The sequence below is a fragment of the Brienomyrus brachyistius genome, chromosome 12 (assembly GCF_023856365.1).
Source record: "Brienomyrus brachyistius isolate T26 chromosome 12, BBRACH_0.4, whole genome shotgun sequence".
NCBI classification, from domain to species: Eukaryota; Metazoa; Chordata; class Actinopteri; order Osteoglossiformes; family Mormyridae; genus Brienomyrus; species Brienomyrus brachyistius.
Genome location: NC_064544.1, coordinates 19,630,438 through 19,651,707, shown reverse-complemented (window position 1 = coordinate 19,651,707; position 21,270 = coordinate 19,630,438). Strand labels below are relative to the sequence as shown.

The window sequence follows — 21,270 nt, the reverse complement described above, 5'->3', positions numbered from 1 at the left end:
CTTGTGCAGCTGGTTTACATACACATACTGGGAAGGACCAGTAACTCTACTTGAAACCAGCCTAAAGTCACCTGGGAAGAGCATCATGGGATTCTTCAGATTATCCTGCTTCTTCTGAACTGAACTCTGTATATTATACTGTTGTTATATGGAACCATTTATCTGTCTCAGGATATCCGCTTAGCATAAATGCTTGTCCAATTCTTTAGAAGAGACACTGCTTAGTGAAAGAATGTATTACTTGGAAAATTAATCACAAGAAAACAATCAGAAATCAGAAAAATCAAGACAACATTCCAGAATCCTTCCTGTGTAAATATTTGCATATCAGATGATGATAATCTAACTCACCTTTGCAGTGTTGTTTGCAGTGTTGAAATGTCCAGTGTTATTACCAATATTCTGCATAAACGTTCACTGATCACAGTCTTCAGCTCCTGCGTGTTCATTCTAACATGTTGTGATTAAGCTGGACTACCTGTTTCTGTAATCACTCCACTGAGAAAGACAAAGTACCTAAACTCTCACACTGATAACAGGGATTGGACATCAGCTCCGGGTGCATTTTTCTTCAGTGAAAAAAAAAGCAAAACAGATACTAGTAAAGTGACTGAATGTTTCTCACTTGACTTTGCCTTGCGTAGGCATAATCAAAAATCACCAAATAATAATCGTAGGATAACCAGCTCAACCAGTTCAAAGACACACAGTCAACCTAACTGGTATCTCTAAATTGCCTATGTGTATGAATGTGTGTGAATTTAACCTGTAGGAAGCTGGAATCCTGCCCAGGGTGTACCCCAGCTTTGTGCCCAGTAAGAGAAGCCCTGTGAGTTCAGTTTTAAACTGAGGGTGTTCCAATTTGGAATTTATTTATTTATTTATTTATTTTTTGGGGGGGGGGCTGCCAATATTAGGAGGCATGCCCCCCCCCCCCCATTTCCCACACCCCTGATTCTGACACACTGTATATACTGTATGTGTCATTTTCCATTTGAAGGTGGAAACCACGTCACAGAGGTTGCAGGGCTTAAAACACGCGTAAAATATTACACAGAACTGAAAGCCTCAGCATGTACATTCATACAGGTGATGCCTGATTAAATAACACATTTTCCTCATGATTTATTTGATTTTTCTGTTCTTTTTTTATCATATTTCAAAGATGCTCTGCACCTGTAAAGCAGCTCATCACACAACCAACATTAAAAGTCTGAGAAACCATTAATATAAAACAATGTTTTTAAAAAGATACAAAATCAAATTATATGAGTTCAGTTTTTGTTATATCCTTCATTAACATTGTCGTTCATTAACACAAGTTTTACTATTTTACCTGTTTACTGAAATATATCCCCACTGAAGTTATACAATGGTCATGGAGATAAAGTGCAGACTCTCAGATGTCATGTTAGGGTACCCACGTTCAAACTGGATGAAGGGTTTAGGAGTTTCAGCTCATTAACATGTGCCGCCCTCTTTTTAAAGGGACCAAAAGTAATTGGATAATTCACTTAAAAGCTATTTCATGGACAGGTGTGGGCTATTCCTTCGTTCTTTCGTTATCAATTAAGCAGATAAAAGGCTCGGAGTTGATTTGAGGTGTCTTGTTTGCATTTGAAAGACTGAGGTGTGAACATACAACATGCGGTCAAAGGAACTCAGTATGCAGGTGAAACAGGCCACCCTGAGGCTGCGAAAACAGAAAAAAACTATTGGAGAAAGTGCCACATTAGGAGTGATAAAATCCAGTTTGGTACGTCCTGAGAAAGAAAGAAAGCATTGGTGAGCTCAGCAACGCAAAAAGGCCTGGATGTCCACGGACGACAACAGTGGTGGATGATCGCAGAATCATTTCCATGGTGAAGAGAAACCCCTTCGTAACAGACAACCAAGTGAACAACACTCTCCAGGAGGTAGATGTATCAATATCCAAGTCCACCATAAAGAGGAGACTGTATGAAAGCAAATATAGAGGGTTCACTGTAAGTTGCAAGCCACTCATAAGCCGTAAGAATAGAAAGGCTAGACTGAACTTTGGAAAAAACATCTAAAAAGCCAGTACAGTTCTGGAAGAGCATTCTTTGGACAGATGAAATCAAGATCAACCTGTATCAGAATGATGGAAAGAAAACAGTACGGAGAAGGTCTGGAACAGCTAATGATCCAAAGAACACCAGATCATCTGTAAAACATGGTGGAGGCAGTGTGATGGCTTGGGCAGCATGGCTGCCAGTGGCACTGGGTTTTTAGTGTCTCTTGATGATGTCACAGGATGAAAGCTGCCGAATGAATGCTGAGGTGTTCAGAGACATCATGTCTGCTCAAATCCAGCCAAATTGACTGGGCGGAATTTCATACTACAGATGGACAATGACCCAAAACACACAGCAAAAGCAACCCAGGGCTTTAATAAAGCAAAGAAATAGAATATTCTCGAATGGCCAAGTCAGTCACCTGATCTCAACCCCACTGAACATGCATTTCACTTGCTAAAGACTAAACTACAGAGGGAAAGACCCTCAAATAAAAATCAACTGAAAGCTGCTGCAGTAAAGGCCTGGCAGAGCATTAAAAAGGAGGAAACCAACATCTGCTCATGCCCAAGAGTTCAAGACTTCAGGCAGCCATTGGCTGCAAAGGATTTTCAACTAAGTTTTAGAATTGAACATTTTATTTGCAGTTATATTAATTTGTCCAATTACTTATGAGCCCCTGAAAGGAGGGGATTGTGTAGGAAAATTACTTTAGTTACACAATGTTTTTGTTCTACCCACTGAATTAAAGCTGAAACTCTGCACTTCAACTGCATCTGACTTGTTTCTTTTAAAATGTATTGTGGTTATGCACAGAACTAAAAAATACAAAAAACTTTGTCTGTCCAAATATTTATGGTCCTGACTGTACACATCACTGGAAGGGCTGAGTCCTTGAAATTAAAATAATCTCATATCCCATATACCTTTTATATCACTGATTTTAAATACTCTCCATGGGCAGGCAAGTAGAGTGTCACTGTTACAGTGTTACAGTCACTGATGTTACACTGTATCTGTGACTCCAGTGACTAATGTTAATATTATGAATGATCAGACCACTTAAAAGCTAAATAATATGTAAATTATATGTTTGTTAAAATGTGGGCTTAATTCAAGTGCGTTGGGCGTGTTTAATCTAAGTGTAAACTGAAAGTAAAAGTATGACCAGAAAAAAATCAATTTCCTGTAGGTATGTAACTGCGTTAGTAAATGCGCACACAGACTGTTTGTAAAAACGAATATACAGCAAAATTTTGCCTAGTCTTGTTGTATATAGTTTTTTATACAAGACTAAAGGTGGCGATGCAGATCAATACTTTCAGCGCTATTTTGATCGTGTTCGTCGTTAACGCTGATGGTATGTACATTATGAAGACGGTTTTACGTGTCTGGTACCTCGTATAATAATGCTGAAGAAATGTAATTGAGTTGTTCTTGTTTTGGGTGTACTAATTATTATACAAATATTTTCTTACCAAATATTCAAGCAACTGAGTTGCAGTATATGTTCCGTGCTTATTATTTAATGCTTTGAGGCATTAAGTGATTTTATATCTCTTATTCCTGCGGTAGGTTTCCTGCTACACGGCTCTGCTGGTTCTCTAACAGCCCGGCTGGGAGGAGCTGTACTGCTGCCCTGCTTTGTGGACAGACCCCTGCCTTTGGAGGAGCTGGAGGTGGACTGGAGAAGGACTGATTCAGACACCATCGTGCACCTATTCCAGGGGGGTCAGAGCAGACCTGAATCACAGGGGGATGCCTACAGGGGCAGAGCCCACTTCTTCTCTCAGGAAATCCCCAAAGGCAACTTCTCTCTGCTGCTTGACAGTGTGAGGACTGCAGATGCAGGAGTGTACAAGTGTGTGGTTTACAGAGAGCAGGAGCAACGTGAAACACGGGTGGAAATACAGGAAGCAGGCAAGTGAGCCTTTCTGTTTTATGGCTTAAGACACATGGACACATGGCATTGGTTTCTTATTAACACTGTGGGAGGCGAGTATATCGGGGTGAAAGGTGTGATGTCACTGTGTGGAGCTGTTTACGTTCGTTTCTTATTCGTAAATTATTGCTGCTTCAGTCACAATATATAAAGTCATATTATTCTTTCCATTTTTATTTATATTCATCTTTACCTATATGGTAGCTTAAGTGCGGTAATGTACAGCATTATATATGCGGAATTATTGTCTCTCACGCACAAATCATGAGATTCCGCCACGAATATCAGAACTTGCACTATGGAAAAATTACCTCAGCTCAGGGTCCACTGTGATGCCCGTAATTACCCGTTGAGTATGATTAACGAGCTAAGTTTACATATAAAGCCATTCACTGCGTTTCCACTCGCCTCTGTATGTTGTGTCTTTGCTCGACGAGTTTGAAATTGGCTCCGTATTCTCCTTATTCGGATTTTCCACCTTAAATGCTGCGCAGCCGAATGCAATGACGCGATTGCGTCTGTAGGGGGGCTCATTTAGCGAGGCTGACCTTCAGAACTTCATTTGACTTTCGGTTCGTATTAACTGAACATAATTCGGTTGACTTTTTACCACTTGGAAGAAAGTACATATCTGGGTGGTTTCAGTAATAGTATGTGTGTACTTCATCAGAAAATGAGCCAGGCTATCTCATAGGACTTGATGTTTATTAAAGTGTTAGAAGCAATGACTGTATGAGGAAGGTACAGGTAAGGTGGCACCTCACTGGTGGCGTCGGTAAGAATACCAGGGAAGGCTAATGCAGTTTCAAACTTTACTGCACTCAATTAGCTAGTACAGTATTGCACTGGAGTTAAGACAGGCTAGCCATTGGCTGTTACAGGTGCAATGACTTAGTTGTAGACAGCGTGCATGTGGTCTAAGGAAGGAAATAATATTATATAAATAACTAAAGCAATAAGAAGATGGAGACGTGTTCAGCTAAATAACAGGGCTGCAACGATTCATCGAGTAAATTCTTTGCTTCGATGCTTCGTGTAATCCGCACGACTATGTACTGCTTAGTGATCATCGTGTTTCACTCAGAGGATTATTACTGTCGCACAGTGTGCTTTAGCCAGTGTTGCCAACGTAGCGACTTTGTCTCTAGATTTAGAGACTTTTCAGACCCCCTTGACGACTTTTTTTTTTCAAAAAAGCGCCTAGCGACAAATCTAGCGACTTTTGTCGCCAGTACTGTCCTGTAAGCGTGAGGTCTTGCTTTCCCGGTACAGTTACTCATCTCCCTGTGTCTGCTCTGATCAGTGAGCGCTAGCTCTGGCTGAAAGGAGCAGCATATTCCCGTTACCGCACGGCAGCTGATATAGATGTGAATGAGCTGCGCATGTGCAAACGGTGTTGCCACGGACTAATCACTTACCTGCTTCTCCTTTGCTTGAAATAAAATTATTTAATTTGACCGTTTCTTCTTATTTTTTCTTATTTATTTATTTTTTCTTCTTATTCCATTGCAGAGGATGTAACTGCTGGTTAATAAGTTCCGTTGTGTTGTCTGATAGAAAATATGTAACGTAATTGATAACGTCTGGACACGTGAAGAAGGATTAGGGAAAACAAGCAGAATGCAAATACGACGTAATTACGTCATCAATATGCAAATATACGCATGACGTCATCTAGCTACATTTGCCGACTTTTCCAGTAGACTTTAGCTACTTTCCATTGAAAATAGTTGGCAACACTCGCTTTAGCTGCAATACGTGTAGCAGGTTTGATTTCATGGCGCAATGGATGAAGACAGGGAAAATAGCGAGGAATGTCCGAGAAAAAGACGCAAAATGTCTTAAGTTTGGAACAATTTCAAACATAAGAGAAACGAAAATACTGTACAGTGTGTCCATTACAAAACCAAATTAGCTTACCACAATAGCACAACGTCAATGATTCAACATCTTAACAGAAATGCATTGTCTATGCATCCAGTCCACAGAGCGGAACCGCGAGCGCTTCACTTACATTCGCCGGCTAAAACAGACCTGCGATAGAAACGTATTTATGGGCATTTGTGAGAATAAAAAAGCTCAAGCAGAACCTATTTTTCCGCAATAGAAACACTGATAACACAACAGCAGTGAAAACGATGCTGTCGTAGTTTAATTAAGATGGAGTTCAAGCCTAACAGCTTGATACACTAACAGCAGAGCAAAGAGTCGGTTTCATTACAGAGATGGTGAACTCAGCTGGAGTGAAGGAAAACAGCAGCAGTGCTTGCACACACCATTCCTATCTCATCCACACTGTAAAAAAAATCCGTCAAAAAAGTCGGAAAATATACTGACAGAAATTTACCGGCACATTTCCTGTTAGGTTAACAGACTCTTCCTTCAAGTCTCAAGGAAAATATTGTAAATCCAGTTTGTTGCTCCAAGGAATATTTCTTAAATAGTAGCTTATTTTCATTTTTAATTCTTCATTCTACCAATTTAGATTTGTTTGTTTAATAAATAGTGTTGTTCACAAAACTACAAAAAGAAATTTGAGAATATAGTGATTTACTACATTCATTGTTTTTCATAACTCAAAGGCCCATAAACATGCAGTTATCCACTTGAAGCTGGATTTGAACCAGTAAACTTTGGATTACAAGCCCAAATACTTCAGCTACTGAGCCACACACTTACACCACAGCTTAAGATGTAACTTTTCAAGTGGAACGAATTGCAATGTACCTGACTATAACACTCATTAAGGTCAGTTCATTTACAGTTCCTACTTTGCTTGACCATATCCAAGCAAAAGTCCAAGTGTATCTCAAGCTTCCTGCCTGTACTTTGTGCTGTGCTTGGAGTAGTCAGGTGTGTGGGCTGCAGGAGAGAGAGAGAGGGAGGGAGAGAGAGAGAGAGAGACGCTGATTTCCTGATGTTTATTAAACTCCCTGGTGGGATACAGTAAGAAAGGGGTGAATCTTCCATATTCTCAGGCCCCCTCGGAGGGTTACAATATTTGGTTCATGCTGGCTTCTTACCTGTAAGTGTTTACATTAGAGCATTTAAGTCCTTTATTACCTGGGTTTTGGGCCATGCATCAAAAGAAATCACATCAGGTTTATACATAATAAAGAAATGAACATGATAAAATGTACATAATAAAACATTTCTATACAATGTTCTATGGTGTCTGTAAAGTTAAAGAATAATAAGCTATATAGAGATGGACAGGTAATTCAGAATCAGGAGCACAGCTGGATCTAGAAGTGGGCGGGGTGGCAATGCCCACCCAAATTTCTACTCTGCCCCTCAGTTGGTCAACTTTAGCCTTTGCAGTACGAGCAGTAATGTTACATCTTCCCTACGGACAGTTCAGGCAGTAATGTCACAGCTTCCCTGCGGGCAGTTCGGGCAGTAATGTCACACATTCCCTACGGACAGTTCAGGCAGTAATGTCACACCTTCCCTGCGGGCAGTTCGGGCAGTAATGTCACACCTTCCCTGCGGACAGTTTGGGCAGTAATGTCACACCTTCCCTGCGGGCGGTTCGGGCAGTAATGTTACACCTTCCCTGCGGGCGGTTTGGGTAGTAATGTCACACCTTCCTCTTGGCGGTTCGGGAAGTAATTTCACACCTTCCCTGCGGGCGGTTCGGGCAGTAATGTCACACCTTCCTCCTGGCGGTTCGGGAAGTAATGTCACACCTTCCCTTCTGGCAGTAATGTCACACCTTCCCTGTGCGCAGTTCAGGCAATAATGTCACACCTTCCCTGCGGGCGGTTCGAGAAGTAATTTCACACCTTCCCTGCGGGCAGTTCAGGCAGTAATGTTACACCTTCCCTGCGGGCAGTTCGGGCAGTAATGTCACACCTTCCCTGAGGGCAGTTCGGGCAGTAATGTCACACCTTCCCTTCGGGCAGTTCGGGCAGTAATGTCACACCTTCCCTGAGGGCAGTTCGGGCAGTAATGTCACACCTTCCCTGCGGGCGGTTTGGGTAGTAATGTCACACCTTCCTCTTGGCGGTTCGGGAAGTAATGTCACACCTTCCCTTCGGGCAGTAATGTCACACCATCCCTGAGGGCAGTTCGGGCAGTAATGTCACACCTTCCCTGCGGGCGGTTTGGGTAATAATGTCACACCTTCCTCTTGGCGGTTCGGGCAGTAATGTCACACCTTCCCTGCGGGCGGTTTGGGTAGTAATGTCACACCTTCCTCTTGGCGGTTCGGGAAGTAATGTCACACCTTCCCTTCGGGCAGTAATGTCACACCTTCCCTGAGGGCAGTTCTGGCAGTAATGTCACACCTTCCCTGTCGGCGGTTCAGGCAGTAATGTCATACCTTCCCTGCGGGCGGTTCGGGAAGTAATGTCACACCTTCCCTGAGGGCAGTTCTGGCAGTAATTTCACACCTTCCCTGCGGGCAGTTCAGGCAGTAATGTCACACCTTCCTCTTGGCGGTTCGGGAAGTAATGTCACACCTTCCCTTCTGGCAGTAATGTCACACCTTCCCTGCGGGCGGTTCAGGCAGTAATGTCATACCTTCCCTGCGGGCAGTTCAGGCAGTAATGTCACACCTTCCCTGCGGGCAGTTCGAGAAGTAATTTCACACCTTCCCTGCGGGAAGTTCGGGCTGTAATGTCACACCTTCCCTGCGGGCGGTTCAGGCAGTAATGTCATACCTTCCCTGCGGGCAGTTCAGTCAGTAATGTCACACCTTCGCTGCGGGCGGTTCGAGAAGTAATTTCACACCTTCCCTGTGGGCAGTTCAGGCAGTAATGTCACACCTTCCCTGCGGGCAGTTCAGTCAGTAATGTCACACCTTCCCTGCGGGCGGTTTGGGCAGTAATGTCTCACCTTCTCTGCGGGACAGTTCGGTCAGTAATGTTTCACCTTCCCTGCGGTCGGTTCGGACAGTAATGTTACACCATCCCTGTGGAAAGTTCGGGCTGTAATGTCACACCTTCCCTGCGGGCGGTTCGGGCAGTAATGTCACACCTTCCCTGCATGCGGTTCGGGCAGAAATGTCACACCTTCCCTGCGGACGGTTCGGGCAGTAATGTCACACCTTCCCTGCGGGCGGTTCGGGCAGTAATGTCACACCTTCCCTGCGTGCGGTTCGGTCAGTAATGTTTCACCTTCCCTGCAGTCGGTTCGGACATTAATGTTACACCATCCCTTTGGGAAGTTCGGGCTGTAATGTCACACCTTCCCTGCGGGCGGTTCGGGCAGTAATGTCACACCTTCCCTGAGGGCAGTTCAGGCAGTAATGTCACACCTTCCCTGCGGGCGGTTTGGGTAGTAATGTCACACCTTCCTCTTGGCGGTTCGGGAAGTAATGTCACACCTTCCCTTCGGGCAGTAATGTCACACCTTCCCTGCGGGTGGTTCGGGCAGTAATGTCATACCTTCCCTGCGGGCGGTTTGGGTAGTAATGTCACACCTTCCTCTTGGCGGTTCGGGAAGTAATGTCACACCTTCCCTTCGGGCAGTAATGTCACACCTTCCCTGCGGGCAGTTTGGGTAGTAATGTCACACCTTCCTCTTGGCGGTTCGGGAAGTAATGTCACACCTTCCCTGAGGGCAGTTCGGGCAGTAATGTCACACCTTCCCTGCGGGCGGTTTGGGTAGTAATGTCACACCTTCCTCTTGGCGGTTCGGGAAGTAATGTCACACCTTCCCTTCGGGCAGTAATGTCACACCATCCCTGAGGGCAGTTCGGGCAGTAATGTCACACCTTCCCTGCGGGCGGTTTGGGTAATAATGTCACACCTTCCTCTTGGCGGTTCGGGCAGTAATGTCACACCTTCCCTGCGGGCGGTTTGGGTAGTAATGTCACACCTTCCTCTTGGCGGTTCGGGAAGTAATGTCACACCTTCCCTTCGGGCAGTAATGTCACACCTTCCCTGAGGGCAGTTCTGGCAGTAATGTCACACCTTCCCTGTCGGCGGTTCAGGCAGTAATGTCATACCTTCCCTGCGGGCGGTTCGGGAAGTAATGTCACATCTTCCCTGAGGGCAGTTCTGGCAGTAATTTCACACCTTCCCTGAGGGCAGTTCGGGCAGTAATGTCACACCTTCCCTGCGGGCGGTTTGGGTAATAATGTCACACCTTCCTCTTGGCGGTTCGGGCAGTAATGTCACACCTTCCCTCCGGGCGGTTTGGGTAGTAATGTCACACCTTCCTCTTGGCGGTTCGGGAAGTAATGTCACACCTTCCCTTCGGGCAGTAATGTCACACCTTCCCTGAGGGCAGTTCTGGCAGTAATGTCACACCTTCCCTGTCGGCGGTTCAGGCAGTAATGTCATACCTTCCCTGCGGGCGGTTCGGGAAGTAATGTCACACCTTCCCTGAGGGCAGTTCTGGCAGTAATTTCACACCTTCCCTGCGGGCAGTTCAGGCAGTAATGTCACACCTTCCTCTTGGCGGTTCGGGAAGTAATGTCACACCTTCCCTTCTGGCAGTAATGTCACACCTTCCCTGCGGGCGGTTCAGGCAGTAATGTCATACCTTCCCTGCGGGCAGTTCAGGCAGTAATGTCACACCTTCCCTGCGGGCAGTTCGAGAAGTAATTTCACACCTTCCCTGCGGGAAGTTCGGGCTGTAATGTCACACCTTCCCTGCGGGCGGTTCAGGCAGTAATGTCATACCTTCCCTGCGGGCAGTTCAGTCAGTAATGTCACACCTTCGCTGCGGGCGGTTCGAGAAGTAATTTCACACCTTCCCTGTGGGCAGTTCAGGCAGTAATGTCACACCTTCCCTGCGGGCAGTTCAGTCAGTAATGTCACACCTTCCCTGCGGGCGGTTTGGGCAGTAATGTCTCACCTTCTCTGCGGGACAGTTCGGTCAGTAATGTTTCACCTTCCCTGCGGTCGGTTCGGACAGTAATGTTACACCATCCCTGTGGAAAGTTCGGGCTGTAATGTCACACCTTCCCTGCGGGCGGTTCGGGCAGTAATGTCACACCTTCCCTGAATGCGGTTCGGGCAGAAATGTCACACCTTCCCTGCGGACGGTTCGGGCAGTAATGTCACACCTTCCCTGCGGGCGGTTCGGGCAGTAATGTCACACCTTCCCTGTCGGCGGTTCAGGCAGTAATGTCATACCTTCCCTGCGGGCGGTTCGGGAAGTAATGTCACACCTTCCCTGAGGGCAGTTCTGGCAGTAATTTCACACCTTCCCTGCGGGCAGTTCAGGCAGTAATGTCACACCTTCCTCTTGGCGGTTCGGGAAGTAATGTCACACCTTCCCTTCTGGCAGTAATGTCACACCTTCCCTGCGGGCGGTTCAGGCAGTAATGTCATACCTTCCCTGCGGGCAGTTCAGGCAGTAATGTCACACCTTCCCTGCGGGCAGTTCGAGAAGTAATTTCACACCTTCCCTGCGGGAAGTTCGGGCTGTAATGTCACACCTTCCCTGCGGGCGGTTCAGGCAGTAATGTCATACCTTCCCTGCGGGCAGTTCAGTCAGTAATGTCACACCTTCGCTGCGGGCGGTTCGAGAAGTAATTTCACACCTTCCCTGTGGGCAGTTCAGGCAGTAATGTCACACCTTCCCTGCGGGCAGTTCAGTCAGTAATGTCACACCTTCCCTGCGGGCGGTTTGGGCAGTAATGTCTCACCTTCTCTGCGGGACAGTTCGGTCAGTAATGTTTCACCTTCCCTGCGGTCGGTTCGGACAGTAATGTTACACCATCCCTGTGGAAAGTTCGGGCTGTAATGTCACACCTTCCCTGCGGGCGGTTCGGGCAGTAATGTCACACCTTCCCTGCATGCGGTTCGGGCAGAAATGTCACACCTTCCCTGCGGACGGTTCGGGCAGTAATGTCACACCTTCCCTGCGGGCGGTTCGGGCAGTAATGTCACACCTTCCCTGCGTGCGGTTCGGTCAGTAATGTTTCACCTTCCCTGCAGTCGGTTCGGACATTAATGTTACACCATCCCTTTGGGAAGTTCGGGCTGTAATGTCACACCTTCCCTGCGGGCGGTTCGGGCAGTAATGTCACACCTTCCCTGAGGGCAGTTCAGGCAGTAATGTCACACCTTCCCTGCGGGCGGTTTGGGTAGTAATGTCACACCTTCCTCTTGGCGGTTCGGGAAGTAATGTCACACCTTCCCTTCGGGCAGTAATGTCACACCTTCCCTGCGGGTGGTTCGGGCAGTAATGTCATACCTTCCCTGCGGGCGGTTTGGGTAGTAATGTCACACCTTCCTCTTGGCGGTTCGGGAAGTAATGTCACACCTTCCCTTCGGGCAGTAATGTCACACCTTCCCTGCGGGCAGTTTGGGTAGTAATGTCACACCTTCCTCTTGGCGGTTCGGGAAGTAATGTCACACCTTCCCTGAGGGCAGTTCGGGCAGTAATGTCACACCTTCCCTGCGGGCGGTTTGGGTAGTAATGTCACACCTTCCTCTTGGCGGTTCGGGAAGTAATGTCACACCTTCCCTTCGGGCAGTAATGTCACACCATCCCTGAGGGCAGTTCGGGCAGTAATGTCACACCTTCCCTGCGGGCGGTTTGGGTAATAATGTCACACCTTCCTCTTGGCGGTTCGGGCAGTAATGTCACACCTTCCCTGCGGGCGGTTTGGGTAGTAATGTCACACCTTCCTCTTGGCGGTTCGGGAAGTAATGTCACACCTTCCCTTCGGGCAGTAATGTCACACCTTCCCTGAGGGCAGTTCTGGCAGTAATGTCACACCTTCCCTGTCGGCGGTTCAGGCAGTAATGTCATACCTTCCCTGCGGGCGGTTCGGGAAGTAATGTCACACCTTCCCTGAGGGCAGTTCTGGCAGTAATTTCACACCTTCCCTGCGGGCAGTTCAGGCAGTAATGTCACACCTTCCCTGCGGGCGGTTTGGGTAATAATGTCACACCTTCCTCTTGGCGGTTCGGGCAGTAATGTCACACCTTCCCTGCGGGCGGTTTGGGTAGTAATGTCACACCTTCCTCTTGGCGGTTCGGGAAGTAATGTCACACCTTCCCTTCGGGTAGTAATGTCACACCTTCCCTGAGGGCAGTTCTGGCAGTAATGTCACACCTTCCCTGTCGGCGGTTCAGGCAGTAATGTCATACCTTCCCTGCGGGCGGTTCGGGAAGTAATGTCACACCTTCCCTGAGGGCAGTTCTGGCAGTAATTTCACACCTTCCCTGCGGGCAGTTCAGGCAGTAATGTCACACCTTCCTCTTGGCGGTTCGGGAAGTAATGTCACACCTTCCCTTCTGGCAGTAATGTCACACCTTCCCTGCGGGCGGTTCAGGCAGTAATGTCATACCTTCCCTGCGGGCAGTTCAGGCAGTAATGTCACACCTTCCCTGCGGGCAGTTCGAGAAGTAATTTCACACCTTCCCTGCGGGAAGTTCGGGCTGTAATGTCACACCTTCCCTGCGGGCGGTTCAGGCAGTAATGTCATACCTTCCCTGCGGGCAGTTCAGTCAGTAATGTCACACCTTCGCTGCGGGCGGTTCGAGAAGTAATTTCACACCTTCCCTGTGGGCAGTTCAGGCAGTAATGTCACACCTTCCCTGCGGGCAGTTCAGTCAGTAATGTCACACCTTCCCTGCGGGCGGTTTGGGCAGTAATGTCTCACCTTCTCTGCGGGACAGTTCGGTCAGTAATGTTTCACCTTCCCTGCGGTCGGTTCGGACAGTAATGTTACACCATCCCTGTGGAAAGTTCGGGCTGTAATGTCACACCTTCCCTGCGGGCGGTTCGGGCAGTAATGTCACACCTTCCCTGCATGCGGTTCGGGCAGAAATGTCACACCTTCCCTGCGGACGGTTCGGGCAGTAATGTCACACCTTCCCTGCGGGCGGTTCGGGCAGTAATGTCACACCTTCCCTGCGTGCGGTTCGGTCAGTAATGTTTCACCTTCCCTGCAGTCGGTTCGGACATTAATGTTACACCATCCCTTTGGGAAGTTCGGGCTGTAATGTCACACCTTCCCTGCGGGCGGTTCGGGCAGTAATGTCACACCTTCCCTGAGGGCAGTTCAGGCAGTAATGTCACACCTTCCCTGCGGGCGGTTTGGGTAGTAATGTCACACCTTCCTCTTGGCGGTTCGGGAAGTAATGTCACACCTTCCCTTCGGGCAGTAATGTCACACCTTCCCTGCGGGTGGTTCGGGCAGTAATGTCATACCTTCCCTGCGGGCGGTTTGGGTAGTAATGTCACACCTTCCTCTTGGCGGTTCGGGAAGTAATGTCACACCTTCCCTTCGGGCAGTAATGTCACACCTTCCCTGCGGGCAGTTTGGGTAGTAATGTCACACCTTCCTCTTGGCGGTTCGGGAAGTAATGTCACACCTTCCCTGAGGGCAGTTCGGGCAGTAATGTCACACCTTCCCTGCGGGCGGTTTGGGTAGTAATGTCACACCTTCCTCTTGGCGGTTCGGGAAGTAATGTCACACCTTCCCTTCGGGCAGTAATGTCACACCATCCCTGAGGGCAGTTCGGGCAGTAATGTCACACCTTCCCTGCGGGCGGTTTGGGTAATAATGTCACACCTTCCTCTTGGCGGTTCGGGCAGTAATGTCACACCTTCCCTGCGGGCGGTTTGGGTAGTAATGTCACACCTTCCTCTTGGCGGTTCGGGAAGTAATGTCACACCTTCCCTTCGGGCAGTAATGTCACACCTTCCCTGAGGGCAGTTCTGGCAGTAATGTCACACCTTCCCTGTCGGCGGTTCAGGCAGTAATGTCATACCTTCCCTGCGGGCGGTTCGGGAAGTAATGTCACACCTTCCCTGAGGGCAGTTCTGGCAGTAATTTCACACCTTCCCTGCGGGCAGTTCAGGCAGTAATGTCACACCTTCCTCTTGGCGGTTCGGGAAGTAATGTCACACCTTCCCTGCGTGCGGTTCGGGCAGAAATGTCACACCTTCCCTGCGGACGGTTCGGGCAGTAATGTCACACCTTCCCTGCGGGCGGTTCGGGCAGTAATGTCACACCTTCCCTGCGTGCGGTTCGGTCAGTAATGTTTCACCATCCCTGCAGTCGGTTCGGACATTAATGTTACACCATCCCTTTGGGAAGTTCGGGCTGTAATGTCACACCTTCCCTGCGGGCGGTTCGGGCAGTAATGTCACACCTTCCCTGAGGGCAGTTCAGGCAGTAATGTCACACCTTCCCTGCGGGCGGTTTGGGTAGTAATGTCACACCTTCCTCTTGGCGGTTCGGGAAGTAATGTCACACCTTCCCTTCGGGCAGTAATGTCACACCTTCCCTGCGGGTGGTTCGGGCAGTAATGTCATACCTTCCCTGCGGGCGGTTTGGGTAGTAATGTCACACCTTCCTCTTGGCGGTTCGGGAAGTAATGTCACACCTTCCCTTCGGGCAGTAATGTCACACCTTCCCTGCGGGCAGTTTGGGTAGTAATGTCACACCTTCCTCTTGGCGGTTCGGGAAGTAATGTCACACCTTCCCTTCGGGCAGTAATGTCACACCATCCCTGCGGGTGGTTCGGACAGTAATGTCATACCTTCCCTGCGGGCGGTTTGGGTAGTAATGTCACACCTTCCTCTTGGCGGTTCGGGAAGTAATGTCACACCTTCCCTTCGGGCAGTAATGTCACACCTTCCCTGCGGGCGGTTTGGCTAGTAATGTCACACCTTCCTCTTGGCGGTTCGGGAAGTAATGTCACACCTTCCCTTCGGGCAGTAATGTCACACCATCCCTGAGGGCAGTTCGGGCAGTAATGTCACACCTTCCCTGCGGGCGGTTTGGGTAATAATGTCACACCTTCCTCTTGGCGGTTCGGGCAGTAATGTCACACCTTCCCTGCGGGCGGTTTGGGTAGTAATGTCACACCTTCCTCTTGGCGGTTCGGGAAGTAATGTCACACCTTCCCTTCGGGCAGTAATGTCACACCTTCCCTGAGGGCAGTTCTGGCAGTAATGTCACACCTTCCCTGTCGGCGGTTCAGGCAGTAATGTCATACCTTCCCTGCGGGCGGTTCGGGAAGTAATGTCACACCTTCCCTGAGGGCAGTTCTGGCAGTAATTTCACACCTTCCCTGCGGGCAGTTCAGGCAGTAATGTCACACCTTCCTCTTGGCGGTTCGGGAAGTAATGTCACACCTTCCCTTCTGGCGGTAATGTCACACCTTCCCTGCGGGCGGTTCAGGCAGTAATGTCATACCTTCCCTGCGGGCAGTTCAGGCAGTAATGTCACACCTTCCCTGCGGGCAGTTCGAGAAGTAATTTCACACCTTCCCTGCGGGAAGTTCGGGCTGTAATGTCACACCTTCCCTGCGGGCGGTTCAGGCAGTAATGTCATACCTTCCCTGCGGGCGGTTCAGTCAGTAATGTCACACCTTCGCTGCGGGCGGTTCGAGAAGTAATTTCACACCTTCCCTGTGGGCAGTTCAGGCAGTAATGTCACACCTTCCCTGCGGGCAGTTCAGTCAGTAATGTCACACCTTCCCTGCGGGCGGTTTGGGCAGTAATGTCTCACCTTCTCTGCGGGACAGTTCGGTCAGTAATGTTTCACCTTCCCTGCGGTCGGTTCGGACAGTAATGTTACACCATCCCTGTGGGAAGTTCGGGCTGTAATGTCACACCTTCCCTGCGGGCGGTTCGAGAAGTAATTTCACACCTTCCCTGTGGGCAGTTCAGGCAGTAATGTCACACCTTCCCTGCGGGCAGTTCAGTCAGTAATGTCACACCTTCCCTGCGGGCGGTTTGGGCAGTAATGTCTCACCTTCTCTGCGGGACAGTTCGGTCAGTAATGTTTCACCTTCCCTGCGGTCGGTTCGGACAGTAATGTTACACCATCCCTGTGGGAAGTTCGGGCTGTAATGTCACACCTTCCCTGCGGGTGGTTCAGGCAGTAATGTCACACCTTCCCTGCGTGCGGTTCGGGCAGAAATGTCACACCTTCCCTGCGGACGGTTCGGGCAGTAATGTCACACCTTCCCTGCGGGCGGTTCGGGCAGTAATGTCACACCTTCCCTGCGTGCGGTTCGGTCAGTAATGTTTCACCATCCCTGCAGTCGGTTCGGACATTAATGTTACACCATCCCTTTGGGAAGTTCGGGCTGTAATGTCACACCTTCCCTGCGGGCGGTTCGGGCAGTAATGTCACACCTTCCCTGAGGGCAGTTCAGGCAGTAATGTCACACCTTCCCTGCGGGCGGTTTGGGTAGTAATGTCACACCTTCCTCTTGGCGGTTCGGGAAGTAATGTCACACCTTCCCTTCGGGCAGTAATGTCACACCTTCCCTGCGGGTGGTTCGGGCAGTAATGTCATACCTTCCCTGCGGGCGGTTTGGGTAGTAATGTCACACCTTCCTCTTGGCGGTTCGGGAAGTAATGTCACACCTTCCCTTCGGGCAGTAATGTCACACCTTCCCTGCGGGCAGTTTGGGTAGTAATGTCACACCTTCCTCTTGGCGGTTCGGGAAGTAATGTCACACCTTCCCTTCGGGCAGTAATGTCACACCATCCCTGCGGGTGGTTCGGACAGTAATGTCATACGTTCCCTGCGGGCGGTTTGGGTAGTAATGTCACACCTTCCTCTTGGCGGTTCGGGAAGTAATGTCACACCTTCCCTTCGGGCAGTAATGTCACACCTTCCCTGCGGGCGGTTTGGGTAGTAATGTCACACCTTCCTCTTGGCGGTTCGGGAAGTAATGTCACACCTTCCCTTCGGGCAGTAATGTCACACCATCCCTGAGGGCAGTTCGGGCAGTAATGTCACACCTTCCCTGCGGGCGGTTTGGGTAATAATGTCACACCTTCCTCTTGGCGGTTCGGGCAGTAATGTCACACCTTCCCTGCGGGCGGTTTGGGTAGTAATGTCACACCTTCCTCTTGGCGGTTCGGGAAGTAATGTCACACCTTCCCTGAGGGCAGTAATGTCACACCTTCCCTGAGGGCAGTTCTGGCAGTAATGTCACACCTTCCCTGTCGGCGGTTCAGGCAGTAATGTCATACCTTCCCTGCGGGCGGTTCGGGAAGTTATGTCACACCTTCCCTGAGGGCAGTTCTGGCAGTAATTTCACACCTTCCCTGCGGGCAGTTCAGGCAGTAATGTCACACCTTCCTCTTGGCGGTTCGGGAAGTAATGTCACACCTTCCCTTCTGGCAGTAATGTCACACCTTCCCTGCGGGCGGTTCAGGCAGTAATGTCATACCTTCCCTGCGGGCAGTTCAGGCAGTAATGTCACACCTTCCCTGCGGGCAGTTCGAGAAGTAATTTCACACCTTCCCTGCGGGAAGTTCGGGCTGTAATGTCACACCTTCCCTGCGGGCGGTTCAGGCAGTAATGTCATACCTTCCCTGCGGGCAGTTCAGTCAGTAATGTCACACCTTCGCTGCGGGCGGTTCGAGAAGTAATTTCACACCTTCCCTGTGGGCAGTTCAGGCAGTAATGTCACACCTTCCCTGCGGGCAGTTCAGTCAGTAATGTCACACCTTCCCTGCGGGCGGTTTGGGCAGTAATGTCTCACCTTCTCTGCGGGACAGTTCGGTCAGTAATGTTTCACCTTCCCTGCGGTCGGTTCGGACTGTAATGTTACACCATCCCTGTGGGAAGTTCGGGCTGTAATGTCACACCTTCCCTGCGGGCGGTTCGGGCAGTAATGTCACACCTTCCCTGCGTGCGGTTCGGGCAGAAATGTCACACCTTCCCTGCGGACGGTTCGGGCAGTAATGTCACACCTTCCCTGCGGGCGGTTCGGGCAGTAATGTCACACCTTCCCTGCGTGCGGTTCGGTCAGTAATGTTTCACCATCCCTGCAGTCGGTTCGGACATTAATGTTACACCATCCCTTTGGGAAGTTCGGGCTGTAATGTCACACCTTCCCTGCGGGCGGTTCGGGCAGTAATGTCACACCTTCCCTGAGGGCAGTTCAGGCAGTAATGTCACACCTTCCCTGCGGGCGGATTGGGTAGTAATGTCACACCTTCCTCTTGGCGGTTCGGGAAGTAATGTCACACCTTCCCTTCGGGCAGTAATGTCACACCTTCCCTGCGGGTGGTTCGGGCAGTAATGTCATACCTTCCCTGCGGGCGGTTTGGGTAGTAATGTCACACCTTCCTCTTGGCGGTTCGGGAAGTAATGTCACACCTTCCCTTCGGGCAGTAATGTCACACCTTCCCTGCGGGCAGTTTGGGTAGTAATGTCACACCTTCCTCTTGGCGGTTCGGGAAGTAATGTCACACCTTCCCTTCGGGCAGTAATGTCACACCATCCCTGCGGGTGGTTCGGACAGTAATGTCATACGTTCCCTGCGGGCGGTTTGGGTAGTAATGTCACACCTTCCTCTTGGCGGTTCGGGAAGTAATGTCACACCTTCCCTTCGGGCAGTAATGTCACACCTTCCCTGCGGGCGGTTTGGGTAGTAATGTCACACCTTCCTCTTGGCGGTTCGGGAAGTAATGTCACACCTTCCCTTCGGGCAGTAATGTCACACCATCCCTGAGGGCAGTTCGGGCAGTAATGTCACACCTTCCCTGCGGGCGGTTTGGGTAATAATGTCACACCTTCCTCTTGGCGGTTCGGGCAGTAATGTCACACCTTCCCTGCGGGCGGTTTGGGTAGTAATGTCACACCTTCCTCTTGGCGGTTCGGGAAGTAATGTCACACCTTCCCTTCGGGCAGTAATGTCACACCTTCCCTGAGGGCAGTTCTGGCAGTAATGTCACACCTTCCCTGTCGGCGGTTCAGGCAGTAATGTCATACCTTCCCTGCGGGCGGTTCGGGAAGTAATGTCACACCTTCCCTGAGGGCAGTTCTGGCAGTAATTTCACACCTTCCCTGCGGGCAGTTCAGGCAGTAATGTCACACCTTCCTCTTGGCGGTTCGGGAAGTAATGTCACACCTTCCCTTCTGGCAGTAATGTCACACCTTCCCTGCGGGCGGTTCAGGCAGTAATGTCATACCTTCCCTGCGGGCAGTTCAGGCAGTAATGTCACACCTTCCCTGCGGGCAGTTCGAGAAGTAATTTCACACCTTCCCTGCGGGAAGTTCGGGCTGTAATGTCACACCTTCCCTGCGGGCGGTTCAGGCAGTAATGTCATACCTTCCCTGCGGGCAGTTCAGTCAGTAATGTCACACCTTCGCTGCGGGCGGTTCGAGAAGTAATTTCACACCTTCCCTGTGGGCAGTTCAGGCAGTAATGTCACACCTTCCCTGCGGGCAGTTCAGTCAGTAATGTCACACCTTCCCTGCGGGCGGTTTGGGCAGTAATGTCTCACCTTCTCTGCGGGACAGTTCGGTCAGTAATGTTTCACCTTCCCTGCGGTCGGTTCGGACAGTAATGTTACACCATCCCTGTGGGAAGTTCGGGCTGTAATGTCACACCTTCCCTGCGGGCGGTTCGGGCAGTAATGTCACACCTTCCCTGCGTGCGGTTCGGGCAGAAATGTCACACCTTCCCTGCGGACGGTTCGGGCAGTAATGTCACACCTTCCCTGCGGGCGGTTCGGGCAGTAATGTCACACCTTCCCTGCGTGCGGTTCGGTCAGTAATGTTTCACCTTCCCTGCAGTCGGTTCGGACATTAATGTTACACCATCCCTTTGGGAAGTTCGGGCTGTAATGTCACACCTTCCCTGCGGGCAGTTTGGGTAGTAATGTCACACCTTCCTCTTGGCGGTTCGGGAAGTAATGTCACACCTTCCCTGAGGGCAGTTCGGGCAGTAATGTCACACCTTCCCTGCGGGCGGTTTGGGTAGTAATGTCACACCTTCCTCTTGGCGGTTCGGGAAGTAATGTCACACCTTCCCTTCGGGCAGTAATGTCACACCATCCCTGAGGGCAGTTCGGGCAGTAATGTCACACCTTCCCTGCGGGCGGTTTGGGTAATAATGTCACACCTTCCTCTTGGCGGTTCGGGCAGTAATGTCACACCTTCCCTGCGGGCGGTTTGGGTAGTAATGTCACACCTTCGTCTTGGCGGTTCGGGAAGTAATGTCACACCTTCCCTTCGGGCAGTAATGTCACACCTTCCCTGAGGGCAGTTCTGGCAGTAATGTCACACCTTCCCTGTCGGCGGTTCAGGCAGTAATGTCATACCTTCCCTGCGGGCGGTTCGGGAAGTAATGTCACACCTTCCCTGAGGGCAGTTCTGGCAGTAATTTCACACCTTCCCTGCGGGCAGTTCAGGCAGTAATGTCACACCTTCCTCTTGGCGGTTCGGGAAGTAATGTCACACCTTCCCTTCTGGCAGTAATGTCACACCTTCCCTGCGGGCGGTTCAGGCAGTAATGTCATACCTTCCCTGCGGGCAGTTCAGGCAGTAATGTCACACCTTCCCTGCGGGCAGTTCGAGAAGTAATTTCACACCTTCCCTGCGGGAAGTTCGGGCTG

General features: G+C 50.1%; 1 protein-coding gene across 1 annotated transcript in view; it reads left to right on the top strand.

Annotated features, from left to right (window-relative positions):
• LOC125704987 (uncharacterized) overlaps window positions 1-21,270 on the top strand; it is a 132,253-nt gene that overhangs the window by 11,782 nt on the left and 99,201 nt on the right. Inside the window, exon 3 of the mRNA XM_048971234.1 lies at window positions 3,780-3,956. Coding sequence (XP_048827191.1) covers window positions 3,780-3,956 — 177 coding nt within the window. The remainder of the gene's footprint in view (window positions 1-3,779; window positions 3,957-21,270) is intronic.